Consider the following 15,014-nt stretch of genomic DNA (forward strand, 5'->3'; position numbering starts at 1 on the left):
GGGGTGCATAGATAACACACTTAAATCATCAATTCTTCACATAAATACAAAAACAAACCATAAATTAGTAGTGTAAGTGTTTGTGTGTAATCGATTGGCTGTGCCAAAGAATATATGCATGGTGGAAATAAAATTATAATTTAAACACAATGCTAACAAAGCCGATGTAACGTGATTTGACAATGTCACACCTACTCAATAGCCTTGATGCATTTAGTCCATTAACCCAAAAGAATTCCAATAAAGTTGCCCATCCAGTTTTGAGCAAATAACACCTTGACCCAACATTTGAGATTTTACAAATTACATAAGGTTAACTCAGAATAACACCTTGACCCAACCTTTGAGATTTTACAAACTTCACAAGTTTAACCCTTATCTAGGATTTCATTCACAATAAACTTCACATCTCCTAAGTAATGCAAATGAAATCTTAGAGAACGAATTACCAAGAACTTGATGAAGATAAAGCCTTTAACTTTGTTTAAGCTCTTGGTTGTGTCATGAACATATGTGCAATGGAAATTAAATTATAATTTAAACACAATGCTAACATACTGATGTAACGCGGTTGAGAGATGTTACTCCCGCTTAATAATTTCTTTAGGATTGCTATAGACTTATATTTAGAGGTGATGATGCTAGTGGAGGGGAATTATATAATTAAAACTTATTTGAGTTGACCTTTGAACTCTTTGATATGTGCCTAGTGTTTGCATTATACAATACGAAAATTTACTTTTTTTGGTTGGAGATCTAAATTCAGGCACAAAATAATTCTTTATACCCCGAGAAATATTTCATGTAGGTGTAATGATGCCTAATCTATCTAATGGGCCCTTTCTTTATACCCTAAATTCCGGCACAAAATAATCCTTCATACCTTGAATAATATTTACATGTAGTAGAGATGTAATGATGCTTAATCTATCTAATGGGTCCTTTCTTTAAATGGTTCATTTGACCACAAATTGTTTACCCAAACGTTGGAATGGATTCATGGGAAGGTTGATCCATTGCCTTGCAATTTTATTCGATACTACTAACCAAGGTCTTAATATGATTTACTAAGTTAGGCATGATTATATTCTTTATTAAATCTATATTGATTAGTTTCTTTTGAAACAGATCATTCTACCTTAAATTGTCCATCCAAGTTTTATGGAAAATTAGGGGAAGCCTTGTAGTACTCCAATGACTCAGAACATGTACCTCACAGGAGGTGGAGAACTATTTGAACATCCTGAGAGATATCGAAGGTTGATTGGGAAGTTGAATTACTTTATGTGGCTTATCTATAAATTGTATATTTGGTTAGTGTTGAGTTTATGTCATCTCCAATAGTTCATCATTGAACAACATTAGAGAAAATTTTATATTACTTGAAGAGAGCACCCGGACAGGGTATCATATATGAAAATCATGGGTACACTCATATTGAATATTTTTCATATACAAATTGGGTAGGTTCCAAAATGGATAGAAGATCTACTTCAGGTTATTGTATCTTTATTAAATTTAGTCTCATGGAAGAGTAAGAAGGAAAACATTGTATCACGATCTAGTGCAAAGTCAAAATATAGGGCTATGACATAGTCTTTGTATGAGATAATATGGATATATCAACTCTTGACTGAAGTAGGAATTAAAATTTTAGCGCTGGTAAATGGTATAATAACCAAGCTGCTCTTCATATTGCATCGAATCTTGTGTTTTATGAGCGAACTAAGCATATTAAAATTGATTGTCATTTTGTTCGTGAGATAATTCAACGAGGCTTGATCTTCATTGGATATGTGAAGACTGGAGAACAACCAATGGTCATCTTCACAAAAACTTTAAATGGGATTCAAGTTGATTATCTATGTAACAAGTTGTGCATGATTAATATCTATGCTCCAACCTGAGGGGGAGTATTAGCTGTATATATCTATATATATTAGCTAATATATCTGTATATAAATAATTTATTATAGATATATTAGTTAATATATATTCATATATACAACTAATAACTACAAAACATTAACCTAACACTTTGATTTGCTTGCCAGGCATGATTGTGTTGTTCTGGATTCATACTCCTAGCTTATGTTCCCTAAACTGGTATATAGATCAGACAGTACATATTTGCTGCTTATGAGTAATATCAAATCAGCATCTTGAATGGCGTAACCTGGGTTTCTTCTTTGTAGATTGTGTGCATGATTGTAGTATGAATAGGGACTAATGATATTGCTTTTAATCTTATTCACATAGTGCAGTTGTTTCACATTTTTAATTATGTTATGCAATGTTCCCTGCTTTGTTCAGTTACTGAGATATTTTAGAAGTAGCAAGCCGTGGGTTCCAATGTCTAGCACAGCAGGTGTTCAACAAAAAGGACCACTTGATCTTACTGATAGAGAATTGGAAAAGAAACTTTTTGATCAATTTTTAGCCAACAGGTTCAAGCCCAGGTAATTCCATGCTTGTAATATTTTCTTTCAGTATCTAATCTTGCCAACACAGTAGGGTTGTACAAAGTTTCCTAGGGGTGGAGGAAAATATTGAAATTTTTGATATATCGCACATACCATACTGAAATATACCGAACCGTACCGATTTAATGGTATACCGAACATTTGTCTTGATATTTTTGGTATACCATACCGATACCGAAATTTTACTCTAAATGATATGAAATTTAACCATACCGAAAATTTGATATACTGAAATTTTGGTACGGTATTGATATATGATTTTTTTATATACCCAATATTTCGGTACAGTATACGCTATGTGGTATAAATTTCGATAAATTTCGCTATACCACCCCTAAAGTTGCCATGTTTTTAAATTGGGTTGCCCTATTGAAACCCTCCTATTTAATTTATTTACTTCACAATATGAGAATGTAAAAATTTCTAAGTCAATTTCTAATGTCTTATAGTAGGAGTTTTATTAATACTCGATCTTTCATGGATAGAAGTCATGAGTTCTTCTAGCATCCAAGAGAGGTCTACAATCTAATTTTCCATCATCAGATTACAAATTGCTTCGAGGAGATATGGTATTTGAATTCGGTAGTCTACAAATATATTAATATTTCATGGATAACCGGAAATCGTAGTATAATTGAACTTGGAACAAGGCCAAGGACATATAATGCAAGTAGATCTTAACCATGGATGAAAATCTCGAGCTGTTTTGTCGGATACAAGCGAAACATCTTGTTCTGTCCACGGATCGACACCAGCACAATGCCAGTATGCAACGACGCGTTGAGGGCCAAGCGACGCGTTCGCAAGTGTCATACGAGCTCGGCGACGCGTCTGCATGGGTTGTGCGAGCCCGGCGATGCGTCTAGAAGCATCGCACGAGCCTGACAATGAGTCCGGCGACGGTGCGGCTACTCAGCGAATCGTCTGGACGCGGTGCTCGGCCCGGACGGGCCGTGCGTGCCAGTGGTCGTCGAGGTGATTTCTTCGGCTTTAATAAATACCAAGAGGCAGGAGTCCAGAACAGTGACATGCGAGCGTGGGTAGCGGGAGAAGATGCGATGGTAAGGGGAAAACGAACTTAGGGGTTTCAATCAAAACTTAGGTTAATGTTTCTAACCAAACAGGCTTCCTAAAACTGTGACCGGATTATCCTATTAAAATACTTAAAAATTTATTTTATTATAATTTATTTTATTAAATTAAGTCCTAAACTTGATAATTTGAGTTAATAATTTTAATCAAATCCTAGTTATATTTGAGATAATTTAAATAAACTTAATTATAGTCTAATAAAATTATCCTATATATATATATATATCAAAACTATAACGACACAATACGATATCGAAACTATATCGTTCTGGGATTGAAACCTCAGCACGGCTCGAGATTTTAAACCATAATCTTAACACAATGTAAGTTGCAAATTAGATGAATTTAAATCATGGGTTTAAGCATGGATTGAAATCTCGTACTAAGCTAGTTGAAACGAACAAAACATTTCGTTCCGCTAGTCGACCGATGCCGGCACGACCCGACACCAGGCCTAACGACAACTACGAAAGCATTGCGTGACCTCGTGGTCACGCCGGAGGGATCGTGTGACCCCCTGACCACATGAGAGGAGGGGGCACATGGCCTTGGCTGCAATGCCAAGTAGCGTTGTTATTTTTTTAAAATTAAAACTAAGAGTTTTTTTATAATTAAAATTGAACTTAATTTGATTATCTCAATAACTCTTAGCTAAGATGGGGATAATACAAAGAAGCTTAATTAAACCCTAACCAAATTATTTAATTAATTATATATTTTATTTATTTTAATTCTAAAAATATATATGAAATATTTATTTATTTTTATTTATCTCCTAGATATGTTATTATTTTTTAATGGATCTAATTAACTCCTAACTTAAACAAATAGTCAAACATATTTTTTAAAATTCTGATCAAATTATCTCATTAAAATATATAAAAATTTATTTAAAATTCTAATAAAATTTTATATATTCCTAAAACCCTCTGCAAAGCAGTGATGCCACGATAGCCTTCGCAGGTCACCATAGCCATGATTTTTTTATTTTTTTATATCTGATTAATTTTTTATTTTTTATAAATAAACTATTATTAATAGTACTGATAAAATACTAAAAATTATTTCAAAATTTTTAAATAATTTTAAAATTTAATAAATATTTTATAAAATAATTTAAAATTAAATTTAAATTTGAAAAAATATAATTCTTAAACATTTCAAATAAATTTTTAAATTTAAAAATTTACAAATACATTTATAAAAATAATTTTAGATTTCCAATTAATTTTATAATTATTTTTATCATTTCAAATGATTTTATAATTTTAAATTTAGTTTTGAATTTTGAGAATTATTTAGTTTTTAAAATAATTTTTAAAAAAAATTAATATACATTATCTGAGAAAATATTGAAATATAAATTCAATATCTCAAAATATAAACATATTTAATAATCAAATATTAATAAAATTAATATATATTTATATTTAAAATTTAAAAAAATATTGAAAGTATATCAGCACGACACGATACCGAAACCGTATCATTCCGGAGAGGACTGAATCCTCGGCATAGGTCGAGATTTTAAACCTTGGGTTTAAGAGTTCTCAGGGCCTTATTTATTTTTAAATGTAAATGTGCAATATGTTGATATTGTAGTCAATATACTTAGGGGGTGCTTGGTTGGATGGTATGGGAGTGGGGAATGGGAAAGGAATGGAAAATTGGTGCTTGGTTTGGGGAATTGGTGGTGGGTCCCACGGATTCAATTCCCCAAATATGGGAATGGACCATTACTTAGCAAACCCCTCCATTCCCATTTCCTACTTCTATCATTCCTGTTCTCATTGTCATTCCCTTCTGAGAACCAAGCGCCCCCTTATAATTACATAGTTATGTTATATTATGTAATTATTATCATATAATAACTATAATCCAGAATGTATGTTTAACTAAGTAATTATTTGGATTGGAACTAAATTACCTTGATTTTGCGTTTAAATTACTTAGATTGAGTCCTATAGGGTTTGTGTTGCTTTCATGCAATACAAGGAGAGATTAAAGTTTTGTCATTGTTGTGGACTGAAACTGCAATGATACCAATATCTTTTATAACTTCGAAATCAAAAGTGAGTTTTTTTTGGGTATCTATGCTCTTCCTTGCATACTGAAAGTGACTCATGAAAATTGCATGTTTCATTTATTGCCAACCATGTCTTTGACTTTGGATGACACGTGTGGGTGATGCCAATATCCTTGTCCATATTTATTTTTAATGTGATAATTCATGCCCTACTCCTAGTGATAAACCAAGATATTTTTGTGGACGTGTGCCAAATTGTTCTAATATTAGATGTTCAAGGGACAATATTTAACATTGGTTTGGAAGATTATGGGAATGATCTCACTAGCACTAGGATGCTTCAAGAAACAATACTTCTATTAAGTAAGGTTCAAAATTTTGAACTATGTCGGCGTTTCAACATATGATGCTGGTTGAGAATTGGATGGAAAAGGAGGAAGTTCATTAAAAAAAAAAAATAACACATTTATATTCCTAACTCGCATATAGAATGCTATAATTTTATCATGGTATTTCATAACAAAAGCTTAAAAAATTAACAAACATAGTATGTCAAATGGTATCAAATGTTAATATAGCAAGATGCTTATCGACATGATTGACACAACAATACAAGATAATTGCTTGTACAGATTGGGTTCGAGTAGTTTTGTGTTTTTTTAATTTATTGATAAATATATTTCATCTATGACACCCCGCACAGTATGATATTTCAAATCATGCTTCTATTTGATACACAATAGCCATTTTGATAATATTAAACAATCATTCGTCTAGATTCTTGTCGGCATGATACAAGATAATTACTTGTACAAAGTGGGTTCGAGTAGTTTTGTGTTTTTGTAATTTATTGAAAAATATATTTCGTCTATGCCACCCCGCACAGTATGATATTTCAAATCACGCTTCATTTGATACACAATAGTCATTTTGGTAATATTAAACAATCATTCGTCTAGATGCTTGTTATGTTTTTATAGAAAGTTGGGTTGAACTCCTCTTCTCTATTCCTGTCCAGCCTTGCTTCTATACGAGTTGAGTTTTTGGTTTGTGGGAATAAAATATACATGATAATTTATAAAATGCATTACAAATCAAATTCCATTGTATTGACCTTAATCAAGGTGGGGAGGGTCTTGATGTGGGTAAGTCGAATTGTCATCTCTATTTAAGTTTGAAGTATGGCGAAACATTTCTAATGTCAGCATGACATGGTATTAAAATTGTACCATTATAGACAAAAATTAAAACTTTGACATGAAATGATACTTTGAAGTTTGTTATTTTTAATAACATATGTTAAATAATGGTAGAATGGTAGACACCTTTTAAGCCAATGCTAATAATTGTACTTTTGGCATTGTAGGTGATTATGTGAGCTTCCTTGCTTAATATGTTTGTGAATTGAGTCTAGTATCCCTTCAAGTGATTTTCACAACCACTATCAAATATAAAGTTGCATTATAAAATGGGGAGATCTCCACCTACAAGAGGCGAAGATACAGTAAATACTCAGAGTGCCTTGGGCTCTTGAGTTTTAGATGATTTTATTATGTACCTAAAAATATTGGATCCTCTTTTACTATAGCATTTTCGAAAATACTGTGACTGAACACAATACATTAAGAGCAATATCATCACAAAACCAAGAATTATTACCAATATCTCATCTTAGATCATAGGAACATTTTCTTAATGCAGTGATTTAATTTTAATTAGGCTCATACAATGTTTTTGTTTTGGAGTTAAGAACCTATTTTCACTTTTTTTAAAAAAAAATTATAGTTGAGAAAACAATTCATTCTTTTTATAAGTCTTCATTTCGTTTTTCAAAAGCATCACGCAAATCATCAAAGGAATCATCACACTTATCCAAATAAGTGAACTTTTCCTCATTATTAACAGCTATAAAACCTAGGCTGACATTAAATATTATCTGATTCACTAGATGGAGTTGAGAATGAGGTGTCACTTTCATCATCTTTGGTAGCTTTAAGTGTTGTCTTTTGAATTCTTGCAAAGTTAGCAATTGTGTATCATGTGTCTCAATTTATTGCACTTAAAGCAAACTGATTCACTCTTTCTCTTTTCTTGTGGACTCGATTTATTACTCCTTTTATTTTTTGTAATCTATTTTCATTTTCATTACTTTTGAAACTTTGGCTATATATACAATTTTTTCCATAATCAACCAATTCTTTCTCATGGATGCTAAATGATGTAGCGGAAACTTTTGATTCCATTGATTTGACCATGAATGCCGAAATAATTTTTTAAAGACCTGTTGATTCAGCAGAATACTAGAAAATAGACATCCAAAACTCGTCATCTTGGGAAAAGCAATGGCAGAATATTATTGATGATAAAAAAATAAAAAAAAAAATTCTCTAACATCAACTAAACAAATGTTTAAATAGTTTCAAAATCCTAATGATGCAAAAGACGAAAATAACCTTAATAAAAGGACAAATTATTCGGAGCCTCCGAAAAGGCTTTAAATAATATTTTTTTTAGCCTAAGACTGGGCGTTACCTGTCATACCCGTAACAATAAATGTAGATCTCTAAATGAGCTTCGATTTAATATATTATAGATCTCGTGATTTAACCCGAGTCAAGAGTTATAACCTCTTAAAGCTTATCCACCCGTGAACGTCGATCAAAACGGTTCTAAAACTCAAGTCAATTTTTTTATTTGTAATTTGAATGTGATATGTAAAAGTACGTACACAAATGTTGTGTTAATATTGGTTTGAAAAATTATTTGAAAATGATTTTTAGTGATTATAATCTTCTAACCCAACACCACGTGCAGATCATTTATTGTGCCATTTGACTAAGAAAAACTTGTAATTCCAATGAGCTTGTAATTCTAATGAACTATCAACAATCAGCTTGTGTGCCAATTAACATAGAATCATAACGTCATTGTGCACCATCATGGCCTTAGTGAGTATTAATTGGACCCAATCCAAGTCTAATAGGTTTCTGCATTGCCCCTAACTCCCACTATGCCCTAAAGCCTCAGTTTTATGACCTTCTTAGCCGTGTAAAGTCTGTTTACAAAAATTTAGATGTGTGCCAATTGACACAGAGCCATAAGTTCATGTAGGAGTATCAAAATCACAGTTGCACACCATCTCTACCTTCTCTACACTCCCCCTCTTCTATTCCATGCTGAGATTTTAGTTTTCCAAATCCTCTCATTCCATCAATGAGTTTCGGTTAAAATCCATTGATGACTTTAGCCAGCTTTGATCGGATCCAATCCAAGTCTAGTAGGTTTTTGCGTGGCCCCAAGTCCCACCATGTCCTAAAGCCTCAGCTTTTTGGCCTGTTATGTGTGCAGAAATCGAGTGTATGTCTATTGACACATAACCAAAAGTTCATGTAGGAGGCTCAGAATCAAAGTTGCATATCATTTATTCCTTCTCTATACTCCCCTCTTCCACTACACCCTCTTCCACCATAAACCCTAAACCCTACATGCCCAAGTTTCAATATTCCAAATCCTTTAGGTTTATTAATGAGTTTCGATCAAAATCCATTGATGATTTAACAAACTCTGATTGAACTCAATAGGTTTTTACACCATGCCCTAAAGTCTCATATGCATAGCCTTCTTATTAGTCTTTTTTAAAAAAAAATTAGCATGTGTGCCAATTGACATAAAACAACTTCATCTAGGAGATTTAGAATTAGGGTTACACACGATCTCTACCTTCTTTACACTTCTCTCTTCCATTCCATGTTATGTTTCAGTATTTCAAATCCTTTAAGTCCATGGTTTCTAGCAAAAACCATTAACGACCTTAGTCAACTCTGGTGATATCCAATCCAAATCCAATAGGTTTCTGTATTACCCTTAAGTTCCACCATTCCCTAAAGCCTCAGCTTCATGGTATTCTTATCCGTGCAGAACCTATTTAAAAAAATTAAGCCTTTGTGCTAATTGGCACAGAGCCATAACTTTATTTAGGAGGCTCAAAATCAGGGTTGCACACCATCTCTACCTTGCCGTCTATGTAATTGTTATGATTGTAAAATCTTTTGCATGGAGGACTGTACTAATACAGTTCTCACATTTTTTGAATCTTTTGAATTAAATTTGGAGGAGAGTCCATAAATGTGTCTGCAAGTAATATTCTATTTTTTTCTAGGTATACTATGTGGGGAACAAAAATATAAGTTGTTTCACCTTTAATCTAAATGAAAAGTTAATAGATTAGAAGATGAGCTACTTAGTACTAATATGATAGCTGTTTGATACTTTGAGAGAACCTAGAGTTAGCAGGAAGTAAATGACATACGAATTGCAGAGCAATTAGAATGCAATACTGATTCACAAGAATTCTTAGCTCATGATATTATCCAATTTGAACAAGCTGATTTTAACCCAGATTAGTGCTGTTATGATTCATATGTTATGAATTCACGATTAACACAAAGGTCAATTGATGATCCAATAGAGCCAAATGAAATTTTCATTGGACAAGTTTCTCCCTCCTAACAAGAGTTCAAGGATGCACTAGTAAGGTATATTATGTCCAAAAGCTTCCGATACAATCTAGTTGACACTCGGCTCAATAGAATTAAAGTTATTTGCTTCAATCAACCATGTACATAGAGAATCATTGCTAGGGGAGATGTGGAGTTTACTGTTACAAAATATATATAGCAACACCAATGTGACAATTACGTAAACACCTGATCACCATGCTTGCACATCCACATTTATAGCTTGTCAAATTGAAGACAATTTGTTTCTTTTGATAATTACAAACCAAGGATGATTCAAAGAGAAATGCAATATAGGTTTGGGGTTCACATATCGTATAAGAAAACATACTCAATTCAGGAGAAAGCATTGAAAAAAATTGTTGGTGATTTTGGTCAGACTTATATAATACTTAAGCTATACTTAAGCTGCACTACAGAGAAATGTTGAAAATTAGTTCTAGTGTTGTTTTTGGCTTTCGGTTCTTGTGGCAAAATATTCATGGTGTTGTTATTGGAATTGATGCTACACGTCTTAGTGGCAAGTGTCATTATGTGTTGTTGATGACAATGACACTTGATGGTAATGGAAAAATCATCTCAGGTGGCTTTGGAATTGCTGAAGTTGAATGTGTGCCTGCATAAGAATGATTTTTAGACCATTTGAAGAGATTCCTTATTGTCAATCCATAGTCATTGAGCATTGTATGAAATGGATATCAAAGGATTATATCAACAGTTAGTAAAGTGGCAAATGCCATTGTGTTGTTGATGACAACGACAGTTGATGGTAATGGAAAAATTATCTCAGTTGGCTTTGGAATTGCTGAAGTTGAATGTGTGCCTATAGGGGAATGATTTTTAAACCATTTGAAGAGATTCCTTGTTGTCGATCCACAGTCATGAGCATTATATTAGATAGATATCGAAGGATTACATCAATAGTTAGTAAAGTATACCCAACCGCTCATTATGCTTTTTATAGCTACCACTGATCTTGTAACATTGTAACAGATACCTGGGATAGGCCTACCTTAAGTTTGATTTGGGCAGTAGCAAGAGCTAATACAACAATCCAATACGGCCAAGTAAATGCAAACTATGCTCGAAAGACATTCAAATGCCTATGAGCCGTTACATAACATAGATCCTAATCAAGGAGAAAGCTATAGTGTTCTGATAGCTTATGTCAAGAAAAAAATTGATTTAAGGAGACAAAGAACTAGACTATATACCGTTTTCACATACTATAAACTGAAATGGAAATACATACACGAGCTTAGTCATAGTCAAGGTTTAAAATCTCGAACCGTGCCGAGGTTTTGGTCTCATACCCGAACGATACGGTTTTAGTATCGTGTCGTGCCAAAATAGTTTCAGTATTTTTTATTTATATATAGTAATTATTAGATAAATATATTTATTGTGTATAATTTAAAAATAAGTCGTATTTGATTTTATATAAGTTCTCTATTATTAAACAACTTAATATTGTTAAAAAGATAATTAAATATAGTTTTCTTTAAAGAAAATTTTATCTATCAATAACTCGAATTAAAATTGATACATCATAATATGTTACCTTACTAATACTAAAAGGAGAGACGTGAATCAGATGGAAACATTGGTTCTTGTAATATTTTACTTAGATAACCTTTATAGTTTCCAACGTCCAAATTAAATAATCAAAATTATATAAATTAATGCAAAATACTATTTTATATATAACTATTTATTTATTTAATTATTTATTTAGTTAATAATTTAAATAATATATATTTAAAATAATTAAAAAAATTAGAATATTAATTAAACATTAAAACAATAAAAAAATATAAAATAATTTAGAAATATATATCAGAATATAAATTTGATTTATTAGAATTTTTATAAAAAATTTTTTAAATTTTTTTAGAATTTTTAAATAAGTTTAAAACAGTAAAAACAATTTATTTATTATTTTTTTAATTTTAAATGTATTTTGTATATTTTATTGGGATAATTTAATTAGAGTTTATGAAAGTCTCTTTAAAATATCACACTTAAGTGGGAATTGCTTGATTTATTTAAATGGTAATATTAATTTTGCACAGTAACGCTCTTGACACCCTGCAACGAGCACCCGCAACAGCGTCAGAGGCGTCCAACGAGGCCTTTGGCAGCATTGGAAGCGTTCGATGATGCTTTCGGCGTCCGACGACGCTTTCGGCATTCGGCGACGTGAAAGCATCCCGCGATGCTTTCAGCGGCGTCGAAAACATCCTACGACGCTTTTGGCGGCGTGACGCTTTCGACTCTGCTAGAAGTGTAGGGTCGCATCGTGACACCTCCAGCGCCCGCGACTCTTATGGCACCTAGTACGCCTCCGACGGCACCGAAAGCTTCCGGTGACACATCCTTGCGCACGTGACATGCCGATTTCGCTTCCCCGACGGAATTGTAAAATCGTCTGTGCCGAGCGGCACGGAATGACATTTCAATCGCTGGTCCATAGTTGCATCTGCGGTGAGTTTCAAAGTTAAGGACTTCTTTGCTCACATGTCATTGCGATCATCACATATCGAAATATGAATCCATACTGTTATTGTGAGCATTATTTTGTGTCTCAAAATTGGAAGGTCACTTATCGTATTTATCTATATAGTAAGCAATTTTGGCCTAGTGGTTTATACAATATCTCGATTCTACTCCCCATAGCATTATGTAGCCCGGTATAAGAAGTCACACATCGAGTCTAGACATACTAGGAAGGTAAAAAACAAATACAACTGGTGCAAGCAACTTGACCATAAGACGTGCTGCAGAATACCACCACTTACTAATTCCTGAATTACTATTCTTGTATATCTATTAAAAATTAAGACAAATGGTAAGAATTAATACAAGTGTATTACATGAACATTTGATAGTATATGTTCAAGGTAAAACCTAAAATCTCGTGTTAACGGAACCCCACGAGTTAGGCCTTTATATAGAAAAGAGAATATACACCAAAAGACTCAAATACCTTTTTACTTATTCTAACACTCCCCCTCAAGCTTGAGAATATAGATTATATACACCAAGCTTGTTACATATGTAGTCAATCCGGGGACCTCTAAGTGATTTAGTGAATATATCTGCTAGCTGATCATTTGAGTTGACAAAGCTAGTAGATATTTCTTCAGATATGACTTTCTCTCTGACAAAGTGACAATCAACTTCAATATGCTTTGTTCTCTCATGGAAGACTGGATTTGAGGCAATATGCATAGCGGCTTGGTTGTCGCATATGAGTGACATTTGTGTAACCTCTCCAAACCTTAGTTCCTGAAGCAACTGCTTTAACCATATAAGTTCTTGACTAGCAATAGTCATAGCTCGATATTCTGCCTCTGGATTTGAGGCAATATGCATAGCGGCTTAGTTGTCGCATATGAGTGACATTTGTGTAATCTCTCCAAACCTTAGTTCCTGAAGCAACTGCTTTAACCATATAAGTTCTTGACTAGCAATAGTCATAGCTCGATATTCTGCCTCTGCACTGGATCTTGCCACAACATTCTGTTTTTTACTTTTCCAAGAAATAAGGTTACCTCCGACACATATACAAAATCCAGAAGTGGACCTTCTATCAGAGGGAGATCCTGCCCAATCTGCATCAGAATACCCTACGACTTGAGTATGTCCTTTGTCTTCATATAAAAGACCCTTTCCTGGTGCACCCCTGATATATCGAACAATGCGAGTTACTGCATCCCAATGTTCTTTGCATGGAGAGCTAAGAAACTGACTTACTACACTCACTGCAAATGAGATATCCGGACGAGTGACAGTAAGGTAGCTTAGTTTCCCTACCAATCGCCTATACCGTTCAGGATCTGAAAGGGGCTCCCCCTAATTTGGTAGGAGCTTGACATTAGGATCCATGGGATTGTCGATCCTTTGAGTTTAACATTCTGTTTCTGAATATCCATTGGATACTTCCTTTGGGATATAATGATCCCATCTTTAGATCGTGCCACTTCTATCCCTAGAAAGTATTTGAGTTTGCCAATCTTTTGTCGAAATGTTTGAAAGATGTTGTTTTACTTGTGAAATTCCAAGATGATCATTACCGTGATGACAATATCATCAACATAAACCACTACATAGATGCAACCAGTAGATGAATAAAAGAATGATCAGCCTCGCTTCGAGTCATGCCAAACTGTTGAATTATGGTACTAAATCTACTGAACCATGCTCTGGGTGACTGCTTGAGACCATATAAAGATTTCCGCAAGCGACATACAAGACCGACTCCGAGCAACAAACAAGACCAGAGCATGTAGACTTCTTCGAGCAGGTCACCATGTAAGAATGCATTTTTGATGTCCAACTGATGAAGGGGCCAATGGCGAATTGCAGCAATAGACAGAAAAAGACGCACAGAAGACATCTTGGCAACAGGAGAAAAGGTGTCGCCATAATCCAATCCAAATACCTGAATATAGCCTTTAGCGACAAGACGAGCCTTAAGCCGATCAACCGTGCCATCTACACCAACTTTCACCGTAAACACCCATCGACAACCAACCACTGACCTTCCAGGAGGTAGAGGAACGAGGTCCCAAGTCCCACTGCTTTGTAGGGCACTCATTTCATCAAGCATAGCCTGTTTCCATCCTGGATGGGCAAAGGCATCACCTGCAGTCTTCGGAACAGAAACAGACGACAAGGAAGACAGACAATAATAATAGGATGGGGAAAGACGATGATAGCTTAAAGAAACATAGTGAGGAGAAGGATTACGAGTGGAACGCATATCCTTTCGAAGTGCAATAGGAACATCAGAGTCAGGAGATGGGACCGGAGGAAACGACGAAGGACTTGGCTCCAAAGATGTGCCCACAGCAGTGTCAGTGTTGGTCGGTGGCAAAGCAGAACGAGGACGAC

At 33.9% G+C, this 15,014-nt stretch overlaps 1 protein-coding gene across 4 annotated transcripts in view; it reads left to right on the forward strand.

Annotated features, from left to right (window-relative positions):
* Window positions 1-15,014, forward strand: part of LOC122006189 (probable RNA-dependent RNA polymerase 5) — an 89,622-nt gene that overhangs the window by 62,943 nt on the left and 11,665 nt on the right. For all 4 annotated transcript variants that reach the window (XM_042561592.1, XM_042561596.1, XM_042561595.1 and 1 more), the window contains one exon: window positions 2,314-2,459. In XM_042561592.1, the coding sequence (XP_042417526.1) occupies window positions 2,314-2,459 (146 nt within the window). The remainder of the gene's footprint in view (window positions 1-2,313; window positions 2,460-15,014) is intronic.

Source organism: Zingiber officinale, chromosome 7B (genome assembly GCF_018446385.1).
Source record: "Zingiber officinale cultivar Zhangliang chromosome 7B, Zo_v1.1, whole genome shotgun sequence".
In the NCBI taxonomy this organism is placed as follows: domain Eukaryota; kingdom Viridiplantae; phylum Streptophyta; class Magnoliopsida; order Zingiberales; family Zingiberaceae; genus Zingiber; species Zingiber officinale.